Genomic DNA, 22446 nt, shown 5'->3' on the forward strand with positions numbered 1-22446 from the left:
GGGCTCATCCCCGCCATCGATCTATAAATTTTCATATTCCGCAATTTTGGTTGTCAAAATTTTGTTTGTTGATATTTTATTGAAGTGTATTGTGTAGTTCATCTCATCTACTAAGTGATTATTAGAGAAAGAAAAACAAACATTATCTTCCTTAATTACTTTATTGTGTTAACAATTATGAATTACATTGCCCTTTTGCACCAAAGGATCACATTAATCATTAACTAGGGAATTGATTTCTTTATTTCCTACATCTACCTTATGTTTAAGTACAAAGTTGGGCAAAGTATAATATTAGTTTCTTTGTATCTTCATCTGATGTTGGTTGTTGTTCATAAGCTCTAGCATTTCTATAATGGATGCATTTGATCTGTCTGTTCTTTATTTTGTGGTTGGATCAGCAACGTAATGAATTGAACACATCTTTAAATTTTCAATTTCCAAATTTTTAATTTCCGTTTCTCTTCTGGAAATCAATGTTTTGTCTCTAATGGTGGGACAATATATGCATTACAGCCATCCTCTTGAGTACAAATAATGCGAGTGGAATTAGTGTATTTTTTTCAACTCATAAAAAATGTTCTTTGTGAAGTCATTTAATAAAGATAGCTTTGTTGAGTACAAATAAGATGAGAATGGTGAATGATTTGTAAAAATCAAATTTATGTATATAAAAAATCCAAGAAAGGATATTCGTTACCAGTGTAGCGGGGAATCTAAATTATGGATATTTGATGTTTTTTTCGTTACTGTTTTCTCAAAGCAGATTTTGCATTTTCTTCTTCATGGTTGCTATTCGACAGTTATTTTTATCCGATCCTACCGTTGCAGGAGAGTTGATTCAGGTTCCTAAAATGCTTTTTTCTACATCTCTTTTCTTTTAATATTAACAGAGCTACACATTATTCTCGCCAAGTTTATTTTTCCACAAGAAATAGAAACATTAAGTTTTTAGCACACAATTTTTATATGATACTTTTATTTTTCTGCTTATCGTGATTTGAAAATTTCCTTAGTCGGAGAAGGTTACTGATTTTTGTTTCAATATGAATAAGGATTGTAAACCAGTTCTCTTTGTTGAATTTTTTCCTAGGTGAGACAAATGCATTTTTTTATTCTATAGCCGTCTACTTTAATTTTTGTAGCCTTCTTAATTTCAAGTTTCTTCAGTTGATTATCTTTCACTTTTTTACTAGCTTCTTGAAGGTATCTCATAATAGCTTCTTACTATGTGGTTTGTGGAATAGCCAAGGTTGGTTATAGAATACCTAGCAGTGCCTAGCAGTGCAGTGTAGCTCAACTTATTGAAATGATAAATCAAGACACATTTGAAGATACATATATTAGATGTCATAGTATTTTTGATAATGTACTTGTATTTTTACTTGTAGAAGATAACTATCTTATTAAGCACAATGATATACAGAACAAATATTTTCATATGTAACAATATATTCCTGGAGAAGTTGTATATATTTGAAATTAGAATGCTTTAACTGTTTGAGTATCAGCTTTCATTTGCAAGGAGTATTACTTTGGTTTATACCAAGCTGTTTTAAGTTTGGATAACATACACCCAATTAGGTATCGAACATCTATTGCAATGCTTCTTTTGATGAAGTAATAGATTTTATAGAAAGAACAGAAATTAGACCATTGAACATCTATTGTAGTTTTTACTTTTTTACACAACTATTAATTGGGTTGCAGCTTCCTGGTGCCATAGAAATAGGGGTGTAAACGTGATCTTTTAGTACAAACTTATATGAGCATATGTTTGTCAGTTTGTGCTTGACACACTTGGTGTGTTGAGGGGACAAAGAAATGCTTTGAAGTGGCTGAGAGTTAGCAAGCAACCTTGGCCTCTTGGCAAGAGGTTCGTTGTCCCCCTCCTTACTGGTCCGGCCGCAGTACAACACCTGAACTCGAAGCTACGATCATATTCGATTAGATCTGTGGTCCTGTCCGACCCATCAGAAGCTAGGAGATCTTTGGTGTATTAGGTGATCTTGAAGAAGAAAGCCTGGAGATTTAAAACTTTAAGATTAAATTGTGAAATATTTAGATTATGTGTTGTTGGATTTTATTAGCAAAGTCTTAATGAGATTAATTATCAAATTTGAGGATGTTTGATGAAGAATTAGGGTGCTTTTATATAAGATTTCAGCTGCAATTTTGAAACTGAAAATTAAGTGTATTATCTTTTGCTATTGTATAGGCGATACCAAGAATATCTTCTTCATGCTGTTCTTTATTTGGTCAAAGCGTCAAAGCTAAACAATGAATCGAATACTTTAAAGCTAGGTATTGATTTGTTCTTCATTGAAAAAAATTAAGAAGGGACAGTCTTTTAATTTTCAAAACATTATAATGTGAAACAAAAGGACTATATTTTCTTACTAAGTTTCAGATTATATTTTGCTTCCAACTGCTAACTCTTTTAGTTTCTCCAATCATTGCTCTTAAAAGTTAACCACCATATTTGCAATAAATGTTACTGTTAACAATTTATCATTCACTGTTGTTAAAAATGAAATTTATACACCGATAATAACAAAGAGAACCGAGGATCAGAAAAGTTGAACATGCCACTGTAGAGAAGTCTCTTACTATTAACTACATGGATAAGATAGTTAAGAGAGATATATGAGGTTGAAAATACACCATATATAAATATAGTTCTCTTTTAGCTATCATGACGCTTTGATCAACATACGCCATAGATTAACCCTTTTGTATCATTATTAAAAGTGTGATTCATGTAGTTGCTTTTTTCTCATTGATCAGGCTGAATTTATTGGATTAGAGCTGCATATTATGGACCTAGACCTGTATTAGAGTTTATGACCCTCAACTTTTCCAAGGTAAGAGTCAACCATAAAAAAGAGCCCAAACTCTTTTTTTTTAGTTCCACTTTTACTTTTACTTTCTCAAATTCTCTATCTTAGCTTTTCTCATATGTAGAAATGGTTATTGCTATGATGCTCAAACTATACTTATAACATTAACAATGTTTAGAGATCAATTTTATATGATTTAGGTAACACATAAAGATTTTAGTTCCTCTTGAAGAACCTTTTTCATAAGTTGTCTATTTCTGTAATTATCAGAATTAGGTCGATATTTTAACGCCCAGTAAGCTCTATTCTCCATATATAGCTTAACAGGGGTGAACATTCCGTCGAGAGTTATTGCAGATAAAAAGAACTGAGCATATCAGTCGAGATCATGAAATTTGTCAAGAACTAAGTAATTTTCGAGGGCGACCATCTTCAATTATTAATGTAGTAAGTTCGTTTGGTTGTAACTTTAACGTATAATAATCTCCAAGAGCATCATCATTAAGTTTTCACAAAATGTGGTAATGTTTTAGCTAATTTTGTGTTTCTCCTTACTTTTTAATAATATAAGCATGTTCATTCTTCTTGGATAATGACGGGCACTCTCTTATTACAAGATATTTAATTTTAAGAGCTTAAACTAAAATTTTATCTAATCATTGATAATAATGATTGTCACTGTTCATCTCACTGCTTATATAACATCATCTAATAATTGAAGAAAAAGTTATACTAGGGAAGGGACTAGGACCAAGTGACTACAGGGATATGAGATTGTATTAGAATATAGATCTTGAACTCTTTTTCATCTTCATTCTCTTTTTTAAGTTAGAACACGATCTCCCTCTCATTTCTTCATGAATGCCTTTTATTCTCTGTCGTAGTATGAATTAATACTTTCATATATATCTTCATTTACTATGTGAAAATTTTATGAAAGAAGTTGACAAAATGAGGAATAGAAGCCATAATTTGGAAACATCATCAATGTCTTTTACTTATTACTTTGGACTCCATCTGAAATGTCGTACCACCTGTTAAAATAGGATATTCTCATGATCTAAATGAAGACTCAAAGAGTTGTTACATTTTTGGTGTATTATGTCTATTATAACAACACTTGCAGACTAGCAAGCATCGATTCCTTATTACATTTTTGTATCATCTAGAAGTGTTGCTCAATCTCAAGCTCCTCAATTTATTTGTTGAGTATGAAATAGATGTTGCTCTTTGTTTTTGGGGCAAGCCTGGCAAACCCCATCCCAAACAAGGTACTCTTGGCAACAACATTTTCTGATAGAGCATTTCATTCGTCAATAATACAATAAGGTTCAAATCCCTCTCTTTTCTTTGATGACTTGATTTTCTTTTTCAAATTTTAAAATTCTTTGTTCTCATTCTTTGCTAAATGTGTGAAATAGATCGAATCCTTATGCCAACCTATGCCTTCAGTCCCTCATCTCCTACAATACATCCAAGAATAAGGGCAAGGCAACTACAAGCTATTGATACACACCAGAATTGAGGACAATGTATGCTCATTTTCAGCCAAAAGCATTCTAAAGTTGTCAAGGATCATTTTCTTTTGTTGCTTCTACTATTCAAACAATAGAAATGTTATTTCTTCTTTTTATTTGATTGTAATTGTTCACTCTAAATGAACAGATTGAATTAAGCTCCTCAAAGTGAACCATTTTTTTAATGAAGATCATCCATCTTTGAAGACCTTTCTGTTCTCTTTTTATATAAGCTTATTGTACGTTCTCAATTTTGTTGGTCTACGATTTAGATAAAAAAATTGTTTGAACTTTTAACCTCGAACATTCTTTGTCATTATCTTGAACTTAATTCTGATTTGTTGAAAATCTTAAGTCAAGTATAATATTTAGACAAAGATAATGAAAAAAGAACGAAGTTTTGCCTGGTTGATATATTACTTTCGCGCCTACATGTATATTGCGGTTATTGTTGTGAAAAATTCAGCCTAAATATGTACGAGTTCCACTATGGCAGTCACACAAAAAAGGCGTGTGTGTATGTAGATGAAGTTGATCGAAATAGGATGATTTACCAGAGATAACAACATATAGTTGACACAGTTTATATCTGTTCCTGGTGGTGTTCCTGGTGGTGTTTCTTTCTTTTGGATATGTAATATGTTTAAATAAAGGTGTTTTTGATGCAAAATTTAAGCACATGTTCAACATACATTTGCATCAAAATAGTAATAAATGTAAATCACTGCATGTAGAACGATTTCATTTTCTAAAATTAAATTATTTTTTTTAAGAAACATTAAAATCGCTGCCTAGGAAGCGATTTACTTAATTTTTTTTTTGAAAATCCATTTTTCATTTTTTTAAAAATGGAAATCGTTGCCTAGGTAGCGATTTTTAATTATTTTTTTTAGGCAGCGATTTTCTAAAAAAAATTTTTAAAAAAAATTTGAAAATCGCTGCCTAGGTAGCGATTTGAATTTTTTTTTAAAAAAAAATCACATTTTGCAAAATCGCTGCAGTAGCAGCAATTTTGCTTTTTCCGGTGGAGTAAATAGCTCCTATTCCAACGATTTTGCCGTTTTGGTTAATATAAAATTTTATATACCGTTTAAAATATATGCAATGCCTATATTACTCGGGAAGGAATTCTCCCGTATAAATTAAGTACTTATGCGACCAACTTTTGCATTAAAGTTTTAACAACTTCACCCCTTTTTACATCAAATGACTGCAAAGCAAACATTACTTTAAAATATTAAATATTGGGCCCGTGTTTGGCACGGGCCATACCCCTCTAGTATATATATATATATGTATGTATATATATATATACAGAGAGAAAGAGAGAGAGAGAGAGAGTAATATGATAGATGAGAAAAATATTTATATATAACGACATGTTATACATCTATTAATTTGATGCATATATTTAGGGTCTGTTTGACCATGTGATATGAATCATGATTTGAAATTATAAGAATGAACTTGATGTTTTGTTTAGACATTTTGTGTTGTTTGTTTTCTCATAATCATAACTCTATAGCTTTAAAATTGACTCACTTCTTTATAAAATCTTTACAAATTAGAAAAAGTTTTGTAAAGTCGCATAATATCATATCACAAAACTTTTCTAAAATATTAGAATATTTATTGACCAAACTTATTTTCATTTTAAAAAAAAAGTAAACATAAGTTGTAGTTTCTAGTATTTAATATAAGGGAAAATGTACAAGTACCCCCTCAACCTATGCCGGAATACTATACTAAGGTCCTATTCCCCCCTGAACTTATTTTAAAGTAATTTTCTACCCCTTTTCGGCCTACGTTGCACTAATTTGAAAAAAAAGTCAACCAGCGTTGGGACCCACAAGATATTGCCACATAGGCCGAAAAGGGGTAGAAAATTATTAATAAAATAAGTTTAGGGGGTAATAGGACCTTAGTATAGTATAAGTGTGTCTTTGAATTTTTTGGCATAGGTTGTAACGACCTCTTTGGTTGTTTTGAGTACATTTTTATTTCATAAAATACTTTTCCATAGATGATAAATAGGTTTTTTGGACTATTCATAATTACAATTATTAAATTANAGAAATCCTCCCAAACACACCCTAAAAGAACAACCAGTATCCATCTAATTTACCAAGCTCTTAGAGCTCCTCAAAGTCTATGCATTTGTAACTAGCTTGGTGTATCCAATTTTATATATGGCACCAACTTGAGAGGAAGATTTGGGAACTAATGATATGAAAAAGTTAAGGAGTCATCAAGTTCACCATGAACAAGGAGTCAGATAGTATAGCACTCAAAAAAAGTGAATAAATGCAACCACACAATTATTTATTAGACATACAAATTTCTGGTTCTTTATCTCATAAGTTGTGTTTTTACAACATTCAATGCCAATAACTACAATTGTATACGATCGTAGCTGACGGATAAAGTACGTACACACGTACATAGTCTCACACAGATACATCATCATAGGACGAAACCATCTTGAGGACATAGATAGGATCACCCACTTTGATGGTCTTTCTCTTCTCTTGTGCAACAGAATCCTCCCATACTAACATCTGACCAAAGTAAATCTGCATCCAATGAAAAAATAAGCAGATAACTGAATATGTTATCATGCCAAGTGAATGATGAGTATACAAGAAATTATTTGCTTACTCGTCCTTGCGGTTTCTTATTTGTTTTTAGGACTTTATCTGAACGGAACTTCATGAGCGTTTCACTTGGCTCCAAACCTGCTTCTGCAGTTTCTTGATTAATTGTTGGTACCTGAAAGCCACATCTAACAAGTTAACAAAGAAGATGAGTTTTTATTGTATATCTTTCGAAAAATGTGTCAACATATTTTTCATATTCGCGTGCAACAACATCAACATACCCAATGTAATCCCACAAGTGGGGTTCTGGGGTTTCTTATTTACACATATACCTAATATAATCTTCAACAATTAAAAATCCCCTAAATAATGGTTATAATCGAGATTTAGAGAAAAGATAACTTTTACCTTGCAGCGATAGCATAATTCTGTGCTATGGAATGTATTTTCACCTATTTTGACATCCTTCCATAAATCTTCACAAAATGGACCGGATCCGTCAATGAGGATACTGCATGCATGTTTCCAACAGTTGAAAGTTATATTGATGCAAGAACAGAACAAATATTATTTATGTTAACAACCAAGAAAACAATAATGATCAATTATGGGAATTTCAGACACAGGTTCAATTCAAAGATTCATATAATCAGAGCAGTATTTCGCCCAAAGAAGCCAACATCATCATCTTAACAAGTACACCATGTAGAGGGGTCATGTTGAAGTGATTATTAAGTTCTTGATGAACGCAGCTAACGTCAACTCTAAGGAAGTTCCTTTGGTATATATAATCACTATATATAGATTCAAATTCTTCCAATGAAGGATTGAATAAGAAATAGATGATACTTTGGTCTGAAGCGGTTAATTGACACAGGCTCCTTGAGTTGCTCGTTTAATACATCCAGTGATTTCTGCCAAGAAGAAGGAAACAAACTTTAGATTATTATTTTTTAGAAAAAATGAGAGATAAAATTTCATCTTTAGAAAGAAATGATAATGTAATGCTAACCTGGGATATAAGGAGGAAGGGATACGCATCATTAAATTTTATTTTGTACCCAGAAGCATAATTAGGGTCGGTAGGTCTAGACTGTGATGCTGCATGAGCAAAACAAATTAGTCAAATGACTACGGCTGAGCACATCCCTTAATTAAAAGTTCCGTCTCTGGTGGTCGTAGATATGCTATGAGATTTTAGAGCCTACAAAGCATGACATTAAGAATAAATTTGGTAGCTTAAAGTTATACTATTTTTAAGTATAGAAAGTGTCATTCTTTTGTGGACAGAGTAACAAGAATAGAGTGGCACATGAATAAGATGTGACTAGACTACGGAGTCGATGACAGTAGAGTCATCTAGAGATCATTAGTATTTCTTAGATAGTTATATTTCTAGGCTAAATACAGGCTTCCCAAGACATCAAACTATTTAGTGACCGTTAAGTCTCTGGTTGCAGTGCCACAAGCATCTGGAAAGTGAAAATACACAGATAGAGATAATACAACTCATTTAAAGTGCCAAAAGAAGAGGGTTAAAATTCGTTCAGCCGCACACTCCAAGCCCTTATATGTCTGGTTGAAGGTTCTAACGTCAAGCAATTCTAAAGGTTAAATGCAATATAATAACGATACAAATTATCAGATGATTTTGGTGGGTTACAAAGGGGACATAGGAACTAGTATACCTTCATTGAAACGTACGAGACGACTAGGTTTCCCTAGATATTTGGAGAACCAGTTTGATGCTTCATCTCCTTCATCCAAAGCAGAGCCAGACCATTCCCACACGGAGACACCGTTTGCTACTTCGGATGGTTCAGCCAGTGGGACTTTAAGCACATCCATTCCAGGAGCTCTTATCACTATCAGAAAAGGTGAAGTCGATACTAGTGAGATCACTTCTTTTATAATCATGATTGCCTTATTTTGGAGTTTACGTAATGCCTCAGAATATATGTTATTTCCTTTTTTCTTTTCAGATAAGTATCAAGAAATGCAAAGTAATAGAAAAAAAGGTTCATAAAACATATTCTCACTAACCTAAAAATGAACTTGGATTTGGTTCCCAGCCCTCTGATAATGCCTCATTTGGCAGTTCAACCTCAACCAGAGCAAGCGATGGCTCTACTCTTTGAGTACATGCTCTACCTTTGGAGTTCACAACGATCCACGACCGATCCCATCGAAATCCTGAGAAAAAACGAAGCGTAAGAGTTGATTATTGAGTTCAAGAAATCAATATGAAGTATTTGTGTACTATTTATTTGAAGCATTGAGTTTATAATATCTCACTGAGATGTTCACTTTGTGCTAAATTTGTTATAATACAGACATGCTACCAACCATACCAAGTAACTCAAATACATAGCAGTCTAAACTTTAATATGCTTAAGAGCAAATGAAGATTTACATAAAATTGAGGAATCCTCGGATAGAAACCTCCAAGTGGTTCACACTCGCTTCTTTTGATCAAATGTTTACGATTTCCCCTTACTTCTCAAATTATTTGTCAATGGGGTTTGACTTCTGTAATGACCCTCCAGGTCATTCCCACTTATTTCCTTCTTTTCATCGTTTAAAGCCTTCTTATAGCTACCTCAATGTCATAAATAACTTGCTGGGACTGACAGTTCGGTCACCTAATCGTTCTTTTGTGCAAGTTCCCGTATTTTGAAGCTTTTGAAACTTGAACAGTTGCCTTCGGTCAAAAGTTCAGGAAGGCGACTGCAGGATGCAATTATGATAGTTCTGTTAGCCTCAGAATGTCGAGCTTGGTCTAGAAGGACCTTCGGTGTGGATCTTGAGGCTTACAAGCTCATCCCAACCCCCCTTTGTTGAATTTGAAATTTGGTGTGGGGCCCACTTTTCACTGGGACAACCTTAGTTGGAAGTTTCGACATCTCCCTTGAGTTCGGAATGTCGAATTTGGTGGGATAGCATATCTCGTTTGTGAGCACAGGGTTCTGACCGAATCTTGATCACCCCATCAAGGATTTTTCAAGTTGGGGAAAACTATCTAGTTGATGTGCATCACCTGGTGCAACCACTTTTCCTCTTCGCATTCGCGAGCTTCATGCCTCATTCGTGGTGACTATCGGTCCTAGTCTCCGTGTTCGCGGAGGCCTGGGTGTCTGGCCATCACGTTCGTGGGCCTTATGCTGCCTGCATTTGCGATGGACTAAAGATGTGAATCCACCTTTTATCAAATTATTAAGTGTAAGCCAGGCTTCATGTACCACAATCCACCCTAAACATGCAAGTGTAGGAAAGTAATCATTTGCCATTGTCAATCCTTGCCGTTGCATATGGAAAGTTTGTTGCAACTTAGCGTTGTGGCCTAACCTGACATAACTGTATAGGAACATCTGATATTCTTTGATCTCTAAAGGAATCAGCCACTTCATTTAAGCACAAAACTTGATGAATCCTTTTGTATTCACCCAATTATGACACTCCCATAATTATCAATTGCCTAGCTTAACCTATTATACTTTGAGCAAGTCAAAAGGGTTATACTAATTCGGAATGATTCTGACTGAAAAAGAGAAATTTAAAGTTAAATAATAGTAAGCTATATTGCTTCTTTTTCTTTTTTCCTTTTTTTGGGTTGCTCAAACTCTTCAATAATATCAATGGATGTATGTGCATGTTGAATACTCCAAAAGTTGTATATTTTTGAAGGATCCAACATGACAACAACTAACATTTTTAGAGAGTCTAATCAACATAGACAGTAAGTCATCTTTGCCAGGGGTTCAAGTATTGGATTGAGTGTTAATGCTCTCAAAAATCATCCTATCACAAAATATATCATAGTCAAAGGTAAAATAAGAGGGCTAATTACAACACAAAGCAGTCAATTGCTTAGGAATCAGCTTTCAAATTCAGTTAACCAAGTAGATAGAAAAGCAGATAACTCTTCTACTCCCTCCTGTCCATATTAAATGGTGCTTTTAGATTTGGCCAACACCTTAAGAATGGTAAAGTAACAAGTGCTTTCACTAATTTACCCTTAAATAGTACTATCTTCATTCCCTTTTTTATTTTATTTTTTAATTTTATGTTGCATTTTTCGAAAATCAATTTAACTAATTTCTAATTTTAAATTAGATAACATTAATTCAATAATTTAAACAAAAAATTTAGATATTTAGAAACTATAAGAACAATACTATATATTACAAATTCTTGCATATATAAAAAAATATAATATAAAATGTTAATCAAATTTCTTATAATTTGACTCTATAAAATCATGACAATTCAAAATGATGAGAGCAAATAGTATAATATAGTTGTTTGATCATGTAAAACCCACTTATCTAAACAAGGTAAATTGTTAACAAAGACAATTAATACTTTGTTGATCACTTTTTTGGACTAATATAAAAAAGGTAAAAACACCCCAGGAAGGAGTAATAATTCAGCAGCATCTTAAGACCTTTACAACTTCATCTAATTCAGTGTGTGTTGCAAAAGATCTAAGATTGAAAATGGGGTTTTTTCATCAAGGTAAAGCTTTGATTGATGTAACACATGAAAATTGTATGGAAATTGAAATAATTAATACCAGTAGAAGAAAGGGCTGCTTCAGGAACTGAAATACCACGGCATGATTTGAGTGGATATATGGTAATTGATACTACTTGTGCTGCTTCTTTACTATCTGCCATCACAACAAATTAAGAGAAGACTTCACAAATGAAAAGCTTCATCACCATTTTTGTCTCCAATGTGATTTTATTTGGACTTTAGCCAAAAACACTAGAGAAAATTAAGGGAAAGGTGTCAAATAAGTCTCGTTTTTGTTGTTGGTGACTGATTGATCTAGTGATGGTCAAATTCTCTTTAAAATGTAATTAACTAATTATGGGATCAAATTAATATTTTTAAAATTTTCTAATCTTTTATAAAATGCAAAAAAATATACTTTTATAATTCAAACCAAATCATTTAAAAGAAAAAAATCTTTTCATCTTCATTTCTCTCTTCTCTCGCTTGTTTTCTTTCTCCCTTGGGGTATTGTTCATCTTCTTCCTTAGAAATTCGGAAATCCGTCGTTACTCTTCCTCTCCAGAATTTTCCATAGTTGTTATTTTACTAACTAGCTCTGATACCAATTTTGGGTGGAAGCGTTAAAGAGGAATAATTGTAGAGAGAAGAGAGTAGTGGAAGACTGATGATTTTATTTATGAAGGCAAATGCCTCTTATACACATACATAATGACCTTTCATCTTTGCTAAAAGACGATTGGCCTTTACTATTTACACAGTTACTTGACCTTTACTATTTACATAGTAACTTGACTCTTACTATTTACGATTGGGACCTACTGACACTATTTACTTTACGACTTTTTTAGTGTGGGTAGTCTAGCTTGCTTGAGTGTAACCAAGAGACCTTTGGCTAAGAAAATTCAGACCTTTGAGTCTAAATTCATGCAGTTGGGCATCTCATAAAATGCTGGGGTTTTAGCTAGCATTGTTGTTAGGGCCACGTTCATTGAGGAAATCAAGGCCAAACAATTTGAGGATTAAACTTTGAATGAACTCAAGAAGAAAACTATGATTGGTAAGGCACAACATGCAACTTTTGATGCATTATGTGTGCTCAATTTTAAAGGAAGGATTTGTGTTCCTCGATTGGGTGACTTGATTCAGAAATTTGTGAAACAATCCCATGGGTCGCGATATTCCATCCATCTGGTTATGACCAAGATGTACCAAGATTTCAAGCAAATTTATTGGTGATCAGACATGAAGTAACACATAGCGGAGTTTGTGGCTTAGTGTCAAAATTGTCAACAAGTAAAGTATGAGCATCAAAGGCCTGCAAGTTTGCTTCAGAGAATGACAATTCTGGAATGGAAGTCTTAAAGGATAGCCATGATTTCGTAGTTGTCCTTCTCAAGACTTTGGGGAAGATTTATTCTATTTTGTTAGTGGTTAACAGATTGACTAAGTCAGCCATTTTATTTTGGTGAGAGTAGATTATATGATGAACAATTGGCAAAGGTTTATGTGAAGGATATAGTGAGGTTGCATGGAGTGCCCTTTTCTATAATCTCAGACTGTAGTATGCAGTTCACCTCCAAGTTTTGGAGGAAGTTACAAGATCCAAAGATAGAGGGGCAGTCTTAGAGGACTATTCAAGTGTTAGAAGACATGATGAGGGCCTGTGTGATTGATTTTGGAGGGCATTAAGATAAGTTCTTACCTTTGTGCGAGTTCCCCTATTATAATAGTTATCACTCTAGAATTGATATGGAACCATTTGAGGCACTTTATGGGAGGGTATTTGGATCACCTATCGGATAGTTCGAGGCTGGAGGTCTAAAATCTTTGGGAGTTAAGATAGTTAAGGATGCTCAAGATAAGGTGAGGAGTATTCAAGTTAAGATCTTGAAGCCTAGACTAGAGAAAAGAAGTATGCAGATCATAAGATAAGAGACATGACATTTCAAACTGGTGAAAATGTTTTTCTTAACATATCGCCCATGAAAGAGGTGATGAGGTTTTGCAAGATGGGCAAGCTAAGTCATGATACATTGGTCCTTTCGAGGTTCTTAAATGTGTAAGGCCAGTGGCTTATATTGTCTTTACCCTCAAACCTATCGAGAGTACATACGGTATTTCATGTGTCCGTGTTGAAGAGATATCATGGTGACAGAGATTATATCATTAAGTGGGACTCAATTGTTATCATTAAGTGGGACTAAATGATTCTAGACAAAGACCACCAGTTTGACGAGGAACCGATTACAATTCTTAATTCTTATGTGAGTAAGGTAAGAACCGAGGAAATTAAGTTCGTTAAAGTTCAATGGAAGCATCGTCCAGTTGAGGAAATTACTTGGGAAGCTGAGAAGGGCTTGTAATAAATGTATCCCAAGTTGTTCGTCAATTCATGCACTAATCCATTCTTTCCTTAGCCTATTTTTCTGAAGTTTGGTTACTCGAGGATGAGTTATGGGTAAATTAGTATCTATTGTAATGACCATTTCCCGTTATTACTGATAACCCAATGGGGAAAAGCATTCATCCAGAAAACTTTTTTGTAATAACTTGGAATTTCCCAACCTAGTCCAAATTTGGATGAAATCGGAGTCAGTATAGTCTAGGAAAATCTAGAGAAAATTGGTGATTTAATTTTAAAATTGATCACATGATTAAATAGCTAGGTCATTAACAAACAGGTACGACTTTACGGAATTAAATTCGGGCAAGTAGATCTCCCCAAATTGAACGTAACGTTAATGAGTAGTTTGTGAGTGTCATTGGGTAAAGGTGCATTGTAAAATAGGGTTCTAAATTATTAATTTATCTCACTGGATGCATTCAAGATGCTGAGATAGAATTTCTGCCGCCAAGGAGGTACCGCTGTAACGAGGTGGGTGCCACCATAGGCAGGCAGACGCGACTTGAAGTCAGAAATAAAATCCCAAAAGTATTTTATTCTGAAATTTAACAACTTGATAACTAATGAACGAACCTAGGGAATTTCATGAAAGTTTTCCAATATACTTTAGGTTAAAGGTTGGATTTTAACTCATCGAATTCGTTTTTCGATTCGTAGAACGTAATCTAATGGGTAATTATCTATTGGGAAGGGATTTGATCTAGAAAGTATGGTCGATAAATCCCTAACCTGGGTATGATTTATGGTTGATATAATGGTTACTAAGTAGGGTAATTAATTATTGTTTATTGATTATCGTGTTATATTGATCGATTGTAGACAAAGAACAAACGAAGCAAATCTGGAAAGGGAAGAATTAAGTTTCATAAGGGTTTCAATCTTGTTTCAAGGTAGGTGATGGTTGTGATTTCATGATTGTGTGATATATATTTGTTCTTGCTTCATTATAATACGTGTATGTATGTGAATGTTGCATAATAGAGCACACTTTTGTAAATTAGATAGATGAATAATGAATGTCATGAATCATGACTTGATTGCATAGTATGAGAATGTACTTGTGATTGTGATTGTGGATTGTTTAATTGATCTAGTGTTGCATTCCAATACACTAAGTTTAATTGGTTGGCACATTTTGGCACAAATAAGGGATCGGTTTCCACGTTACGGCATAAACATTCAATTAGGTACCACGTTCTGGAATGTTAACTATTTGGGTTTGGGTTCCATGAGAGGACCAACGAGTTGATATGATTGTGTATCTTGAGAATGTGAAATGGTATGTTGTTCGTAAATGATTATGATATAGTATGGGAACTTTAGTATTTAATGCTTTGTTGTGTTTATTTAGTTGGTTAGCTAATTAGTATTAACGGTTCTCCCACCAAAGGTCTATTGTGGGTGTCCATCACGATAGTCTAGGTCATGACATTATAAAATGAAAAAAGGATGTTTAAACTCATGTCTCATCATAGTAATCTAATACAATATAATAAAATTGGGCCTAGCACATACATCATGTCCAAAAAGAGAAATACATTAAAGAAACTAAAAACAATTACTCTGTCCTTGAAGCATGAGAATTCAACAAAGCTAGGGAAAATCACGAATTCAACTACTAACCACGAGACTCAGAAACCTTTATGTTGAACCCTACATTTGGGTAAAATGTGGGCAAGAGTATGTGTTAGTAAAAAACAATGTAAGAAATATGATATCCATGCATAAAATATTTAAATCGTGCTAAACAAGGATATTTTATTTCATGACATGCAATTGACCAAGCGAAAACATAATATGAAATAGCTATAAAACATAAGTATTGAATCATGGTAGCGTAAGTTAACTTCTTGTTTAAAAGCTTTTGACTCATATGAGATACTCATTGAGTAATATTACTTCATCCATTACTTGTGGAGAAATGCATTTATACCATGTGAATTATAACATGTAATTCGGTGTCTACCCACACTTAAAAGAGGTGTCCTACTTGTTGAATATAGAACCTTGAACTTCTAGCTTAAGTGGATCAACTAGATAATCAACCGATGTGGTCACATGCTTATGGGATAAGGAGATTACTACTAGAAACTTGGCTTCTAAAAATGAGAGAGCTTTTATCTCATGAGACTACTTTGGAAACCCAACCACTTCTAACGGAAGAGCTTCCATCTCACTATCAGTATCCATTCAGTGCTAAGCACAAATTCCCATGGAATAGACATTTCTTACTTGTCATTAATTCAATTAGGTGAGAAAGTCTTCCAACCTATGAATCCTTTTGTATGTGAGAAATTTTCCACATCATGCTAGAATGTGTTTTAGCAAGAATGTCCTTTCACAATAAAATATAGTTTACTCTCATAAAACATCAAAATATTTGCATAGATTTCATAAAAATAATGCAATATGTCCATAATTCCCCTCCTTGAGGTCAAAACCCAATTTCAGTTATCAACTCTTACAAAACATGAGTTAGAATGACGTTTATTATAAATTTATGTAATACTAATAATGCATGCTCAATTTCATAAAACTCTTCCTTGAAAATCAAATCTAATAACATATAGTTCATAACTTGAAAATATAGGTATCACATGGGTTCATAAGGGACTTCATCATAAAAGCATTGTATTTCATGAATTCATGCATAGAATACCATTATTAAATCATTTAAATCAATAATGATAAGAACTCATGCCAATTGAACAGAACACTAACTCAACTAGGGGAATTCTACAATTTGAAGTAGAGGAATTTGAGAACTCCGTGGATGGAAGAAATCCATGGATGGAAAACATCATACCTTAACTCCAATTGCTAGCCTTCAATGAAAGAATTGGAACCTTAGCTTGAAACACTACGTGAATCCTTCTTCTTCTTCTTCGAGTTTCTAGAGAATGAATATTTGGAGAGGAATTGGTTTCTTTTTGTGAATTTGGAAGAATGAAATTAATGGAGTGAATTTGGGGCATAAAATGCTTACATAGGGGTTCTAAATCTAGGTAAAACAACAGAGTACAGAAATTAATTAATTATAAAAAGAGCCAACAAACCTTAACTATAACTAACAGCTAGCCACCGGTGGACCCAAGTGGACGGTCTCTGGTCTGACCCACATTCCATCCTAGTTGATCGTAGTTGTCTATCAGAAAGTTGGTTTGGGGGTCTCAAACCACGGACCCTAACAACTGAGTGTGGTCTGCCTAAAGTCTGTAAATCAGATCATGGTCCTGAGCCTCTAGACCACTCTAGGCGTAGCAATCCATGGACCACACCTATGGTCCATGGTGCCGTTCACGGTCCGTGGGTGGCACCTGCAGTTTCTCAAAAGTCTAATTTATTTATTTTTTTCTGATGTGAGGTGTTATAAAGACATTCTTGTATACAATTAAATATGAGTAAGAGTTAATTGTGAATATTCCATTTATACCTTATCAACAGAAATAGTCATTTTGCACGTACACTAATTCCATCAAAACTAATCTATTTAATATTTCTAACTGAAATCAATTGATACCAATTAATTTATACATTAAGTATAAATTGAAGCAATTAAAGAGTGACATAGATTTATCTATGTTCGGTAATAGATCAAATATAAAAATGCATATATCAAGTCTACATTTATACAATTACGATAATTTATACATACATTAATTCTACTAAAATTACAACCATCAATGAATTATACATATTCAAACAACAATTTCACTAACTAATTTGTACAATTATCTACTACAATAGATAAGTTATACAACTACATATATCAACTTATATTTATATTATACTATTTTATACGGACACTAATTCAAAAAAATTATTCAAAACACACATTCGACCAAAGATAAAATTATTAATGGAGAATGTATACACTTACAATTAAAATTTTTTTCATATTCCATATCACAAGATAAATTCGAATAAAATTAAAACAAGTAATTCAATTAGAACAACAAATGACCAATCAATTCCTATAGAATCTAACTAAATAAAACATATTCAACCAAAACTCCAATTATCAATTGAGAATTTATACAATTAGAGTTTGAAATCTTTTCATATTTTCCATCAATTCAATCAATTCAATAACAATTAAAAAAAGTTATTCAATTACAATAGGTAATAACAAATCAATTCAGATAGGTATCAACCAAAATATAACACATTCAGCCAAAGCTTCAATTACCAATGGAGAATTTATACAATTACAGTTTGAAATCTGTTCATGTTCCTCATTAACAGATCAATTCAAATATAATTAAATTAATTTATTCAATTAGAACAACTAATAACCAATTGATTCATATAGAATTCAGCCAAAATTCAATAGAAAATCGATATTCAAACAAAGCTCAGGAAAACCAGATTACCTATCGATTAAATATTGAACCTCACAGAGATGGACGCGAATACACAACAAATTCTATATAATTACCAATTGATTTATACATATGCTTGAAAATACGAAATAAAAAATTACGTGAGTTCAATGTATTATGTACCTGTTGATCAATGATGAAATCAATTGATTTATTTTTTAATTGAAGTCATTGATATCGGGATCTCAAAATAATTGGAATCTTGGTTCAATGCAATTGTGGTGTGTATGATATGGAGTCTAACAATTTAATATTCCAAGAATTAAGGGATTCTATGCCTTTTCTTAACCTAGATTACCGCCATTACCTTTCAAAAAATTTGAATTATGTTTCGTATACAACTTTGAAAAGTAGAAAATTATACAAACGATCATCGTTAGAGAAACTTAAAATAAAGCTGTGGTTAGTAATTATGAGTATGATAGCTAAGGAGAATAATTAATATAATTATTGTAGCTATTTCTGAAATTTTCCCTACATAAATTTAAGGTTTATCCCATTAATAAGAAAATAATTAATTATTTAAATAAACATCATTTTGATAATCATAATTAATAGTTCAAAATTCTTATTAAAAATATACGAAAAGGATCGTTTATAAATAAGGAAAACTAGCTCTTAAAATGACATAACAAGCTAACACACCTTTTAAGGCTAATTTGATATATTTCAAAATCTTTTTATATTTTTAAATTTCGTACTCAATTAAATTATATCACATAAATTAAAGAGAAGTAAGTAACATCTCCCTCAAAAATGACGTTACGTAGTTAACCTAAAGCAAACAATATAAAAATAAAGAAAAACAGAATATAAGATAGGAGATATAGAAGATGAAAATAATAGAAATAGAGAAACAAAGAGCTGAGAGATTTTTATTCACCAAACCTTCAAGTCTATACAATATGAACCATTATGTCTCTATTTATAGTGTAACATAGAGGCATATAAAATGTTAATCATAAACATGACATTAACATGAATATAATGGGGAGTTTATGAAATTGAAAGGTTATGTAGTAATATCTTGGTGTATTGGACATCCACAATATACTATTTTATAACACTCCCCCTTCGATGCCCATAGCTAATATGCCTCGTTAAAACCTTACTATAAGAAAATCCTGTGGGAAAAAATCCTAGTGACGGAAAAAGAGTGCACAAATCTTTTAATAAGCCTGAATGTTGCCTCGTTAAAAACCTCACCAGGAAAACCCATTTGTGACAAAACAATGGTTAAGTAAAAGAGTAAAATACGTATTTTTCTCCCCCCTGATAAAAATTATTTGAATATCTAAGAGATGATGAATTCCAATCTTATATCCCAATTTCTTAAATATTGATGTTGGTAATCTTTAGTGAATAATTTCAAAAGATTTTCACTTGAACGAGGCTTTAAAAGTCTATCTCACCATTTCTTTGAATATCATGTGTGAAAAAGACTTTTGGTGAAATTTTGTGTCTGATCTCTTTGATTGTATCCTCCATTCAATTGAGCTATACATTATTATCGTATACGGTGGCTAGAATATCCTTCGTCAAAGGAAAATCACGTATTCTCTGAATATGACAGATCATGATTCTAGCCAAACAAACCCCTTACTTAGTTCAAAGATCAATATGAGTTGAAGAAGTGATTATCGATGTTTGTTGAATGCCAAGATATTGTTGTGCCACTATATGTAAGCAAATACCTTATTCTCGATCGAGCTTTATGTAGATTAAATAAATTTTGTATTTACATAATCAAATAATTTCTTTACTCATGAGAGATTGATCAATTTTATTGAAAGTCGTTTTTTCTTCACAAAGAAAGTCACACATCTTCTAGCATTTACATAACCAGAAATTTGTATGTGCACCAATTGAACTAATACATTATATTTTAAATCATTTTTATGAGGTTTAAAACATCCTTTCTTTGTGTTAAACAATTTCAAAATCATTGACTGCTCAATGGAATTGTTTTAACACCTTTTCAATCCTTCAATAATTTTCATATAAGCTTCATCGTCTAGTTAGACGTAATAATCATTCATTATGCATATTCAAGTATTTTATCTATTGAAAGACTAAAACAAGTCTCATTTCATTCACCAATTGAGAACATATCTCCATTTAATAATATCAGGAATTTTTGAAAATTCTTTATACCCCGAGGCACGAAGCGTACTTTATATCTTGCAGTTATACTTTCACACAATGATTCATTTATACTCTCACTGACAGATATTTTGATGTATGAACTATATGTTTAAAAGCATCACTTTTCTAAGTGAAACAAAATATACTTGAATAGTGTCAATCATTTATCTCTCCACACTATATGACAGATTCGAACTTAACATCCTCGTAACCATTGATAGCACTCAGTGTTCCATCATATCAAATATACCGTCAATGACCATTTTGATATCGATTCGATTACGACATAACTTACCAAGATCTCTTCATTTTTCATCATTTTCAGGTACCTGAACCTTTGCCAAGGTTTTATGAAATGTTATGTCATAGTGCTCTTTCAAAGAACTAGCCTCATTATAAATGATTATTTTGATAATTTTCTCCTCTCCTTTATCAAGGAGTTTTACATTTTGAATCGATTGGTCTATCACGCTTCTGGCGTACCATAGACTCTGTCCTTCGAGGACTATTTATTGGAGCTATTGCCGCTTAATTAAAATATTGGGTCAATAAATACATCTGGAAAATTACTTTAAACATTTTGGAAATGAATTATCTCTTGAACTTGAAGTTCATATTTTTTGTAACGAGGATCTAGATAATTCACTCTACACATAATTTTAGCAGCTACACAGATTCCCCCCCCCCCCCTAATGTTAGGAAATCTAATATTCACCCTCATCCTCAATTGGGGATCCATATTGGTGCATGGAGTAATAAAATCATATGTGCGCACATCAAATTTATAGGCAAAAAATATTTGGTTCCTGACCCTAAACAAATTGAGTTGGTACAACCTTGTTTGCTTGATGCATACATGTTAAATAATCTCATCTCATACCAAATTTTATTTGAGAAATCTGCTCTCATAATGAATGGTATTGCTATAATTGGAGGCGTACAATTTCTGCTAAACTAAACAACATTATCAACATGACTTTATAGTTTTGAACTGTTCTCTTAATTTAATAATTCGAGCAAACAACCTTACAAAATCCAATTTATAAGTTGATACAAATGCATATGTGACCATATCATAGATACATATATTAAATTATAATAGTAAACTGTCCCACATGATAGGTGAACGGGCCCATATTCACCTTTTTATATGTTCCAAATAATATTAGGGTTACAATTCCAACCTTAGCTGGTACAATGAAAAATTTATCATGAGAACAAGCTACAAAAGAGAATTCTTGATGAATCTTTTATTTCTTCAACATATAGCCACGTGAATTCTTAATTTCTTTTGCATCACATTTGAATCGAAATGGCCAACCGATTATGCCAACTGATATTTATTCAAGTAAACTTTTTGTTTACTTTTGCATATGATTCCATCACCATGCCCATATTTGTATACAACAAATAATGAAAAAAAAGGATGATCTTATACGTAAATATTTATTACCCACTTTGATTATAGTAATTAGAAGATATTAAATCTTCCCATAATTTGTAGTCTCAATATAATATTTGTTTTAAATTCTTTCGAAACTTAAAAAGTTTCTTTTGAGACTTACTGTAACACTCTGAAAGTCCATGGCCTAACATAGATCCTCACATGATTAACTAAACCTTAAAATACTTTTTCTAAGCCTAAAATAATGTTTACAAACCATCTAGGAAGTATTAGTGTGAAGGCGTCAAGAAACGTCCATGACGTTCGGAAACTAGCTACATTGAATAAGTTGACGTCCCTATGTTTGGTGAAGGATTGCGAGGATAAAATGAAGTCCAAAACTTATAAAAAGACTTTAAATAGGTAGAATGTAGTAAAAATGGTCTACACATCCCGTAACGATCTCCAGAGGACCCGCTGAAGAGTCCGGGAGGAGGACCCAAATCTTGGAAAGCTATAGCTACCAAAGCAGCTTGCGCCATCCAGGATTTGAGAGTCACTGCGCGATGTGAAGCTGATACGTGATGTGGAAAAAGTTTCCTCGCAACGTGTGCACTCCAAGAGGTCCACTTCCGCAACCCGGATTTCGAAAATACAAT

The 22446-nt window shown here is 32.7% G+C and overlaps 1 protein-coding gene and 1 long non-coding RNA gene across 3 annotated transcripts; one reads left to right on the forward strand and one right to left on the reverse strand.

Annotated features, from left to right (window-relative positions):
• The first annotated feature begins 2340 nt into the window (after positions 1 to 2340).
• On the forward strand, positions 2341 to 4565 carry LOC114076164. 2 transcript variants are annotated; one of them, XR_003576992.1, is made up of 3 exons: positions 2341 to 2864; positions 3160 to 4169; positions 4262 to 4565. It is a non-coding gene; the product is annotated as an uncharacterized LOC114076164 (long non-coding RNA). The 2 variants fall into 2 exon arrangements; XR_003576989.1 differs by having other exon boundaries at positions 2358 to 4169.
• Positions 4566 to 6638: 2073 nt separating this feature from the next.
• LOC107015470 (mitochondrial amidoxime-reducing component 1-like) lies at positions 6639 to 11714 on the reverse strand. The gene is made up of 8 exons (XM_015215752.2): positions 11528 to 11714; positions 8998 to 9147; positions 8643 to 8819; positions 7967 to 8055; positions 7804 to 7868; positions 7363 to 7465; positions 7016 to 7126; positions 6639 to 6930 (listed from the first exon to the last, which is right to left on the reverse strand). Exons 1-8 carry the CDS (start codon positions 11628 to 11630, stop codon positions 6805 to 6807), a joined length of 924 nt encoding a protein of 307 aa, XP_015071238.1. The 5' UTR covers positions 11631 to 11714; the 3' UTR covers positions 6639 to 6804.
• Between the last annotated feature and the right edge of the window lie 10732 nt (positions 11715 to 22446).

Source organism: Solanum pennellii, chromosome 1, assembly GCF_001406875.1.
Source record: "Solanum pennellii chromosome 1, SPENNV200".
In the NCBI taxonomy this organism is placed as follows: Eukaryota; Viridiplantae; Streptophyta; class Magnoliopsida; order Solanales; family Solanaceae; genus Solanum; species Solanum pennellii.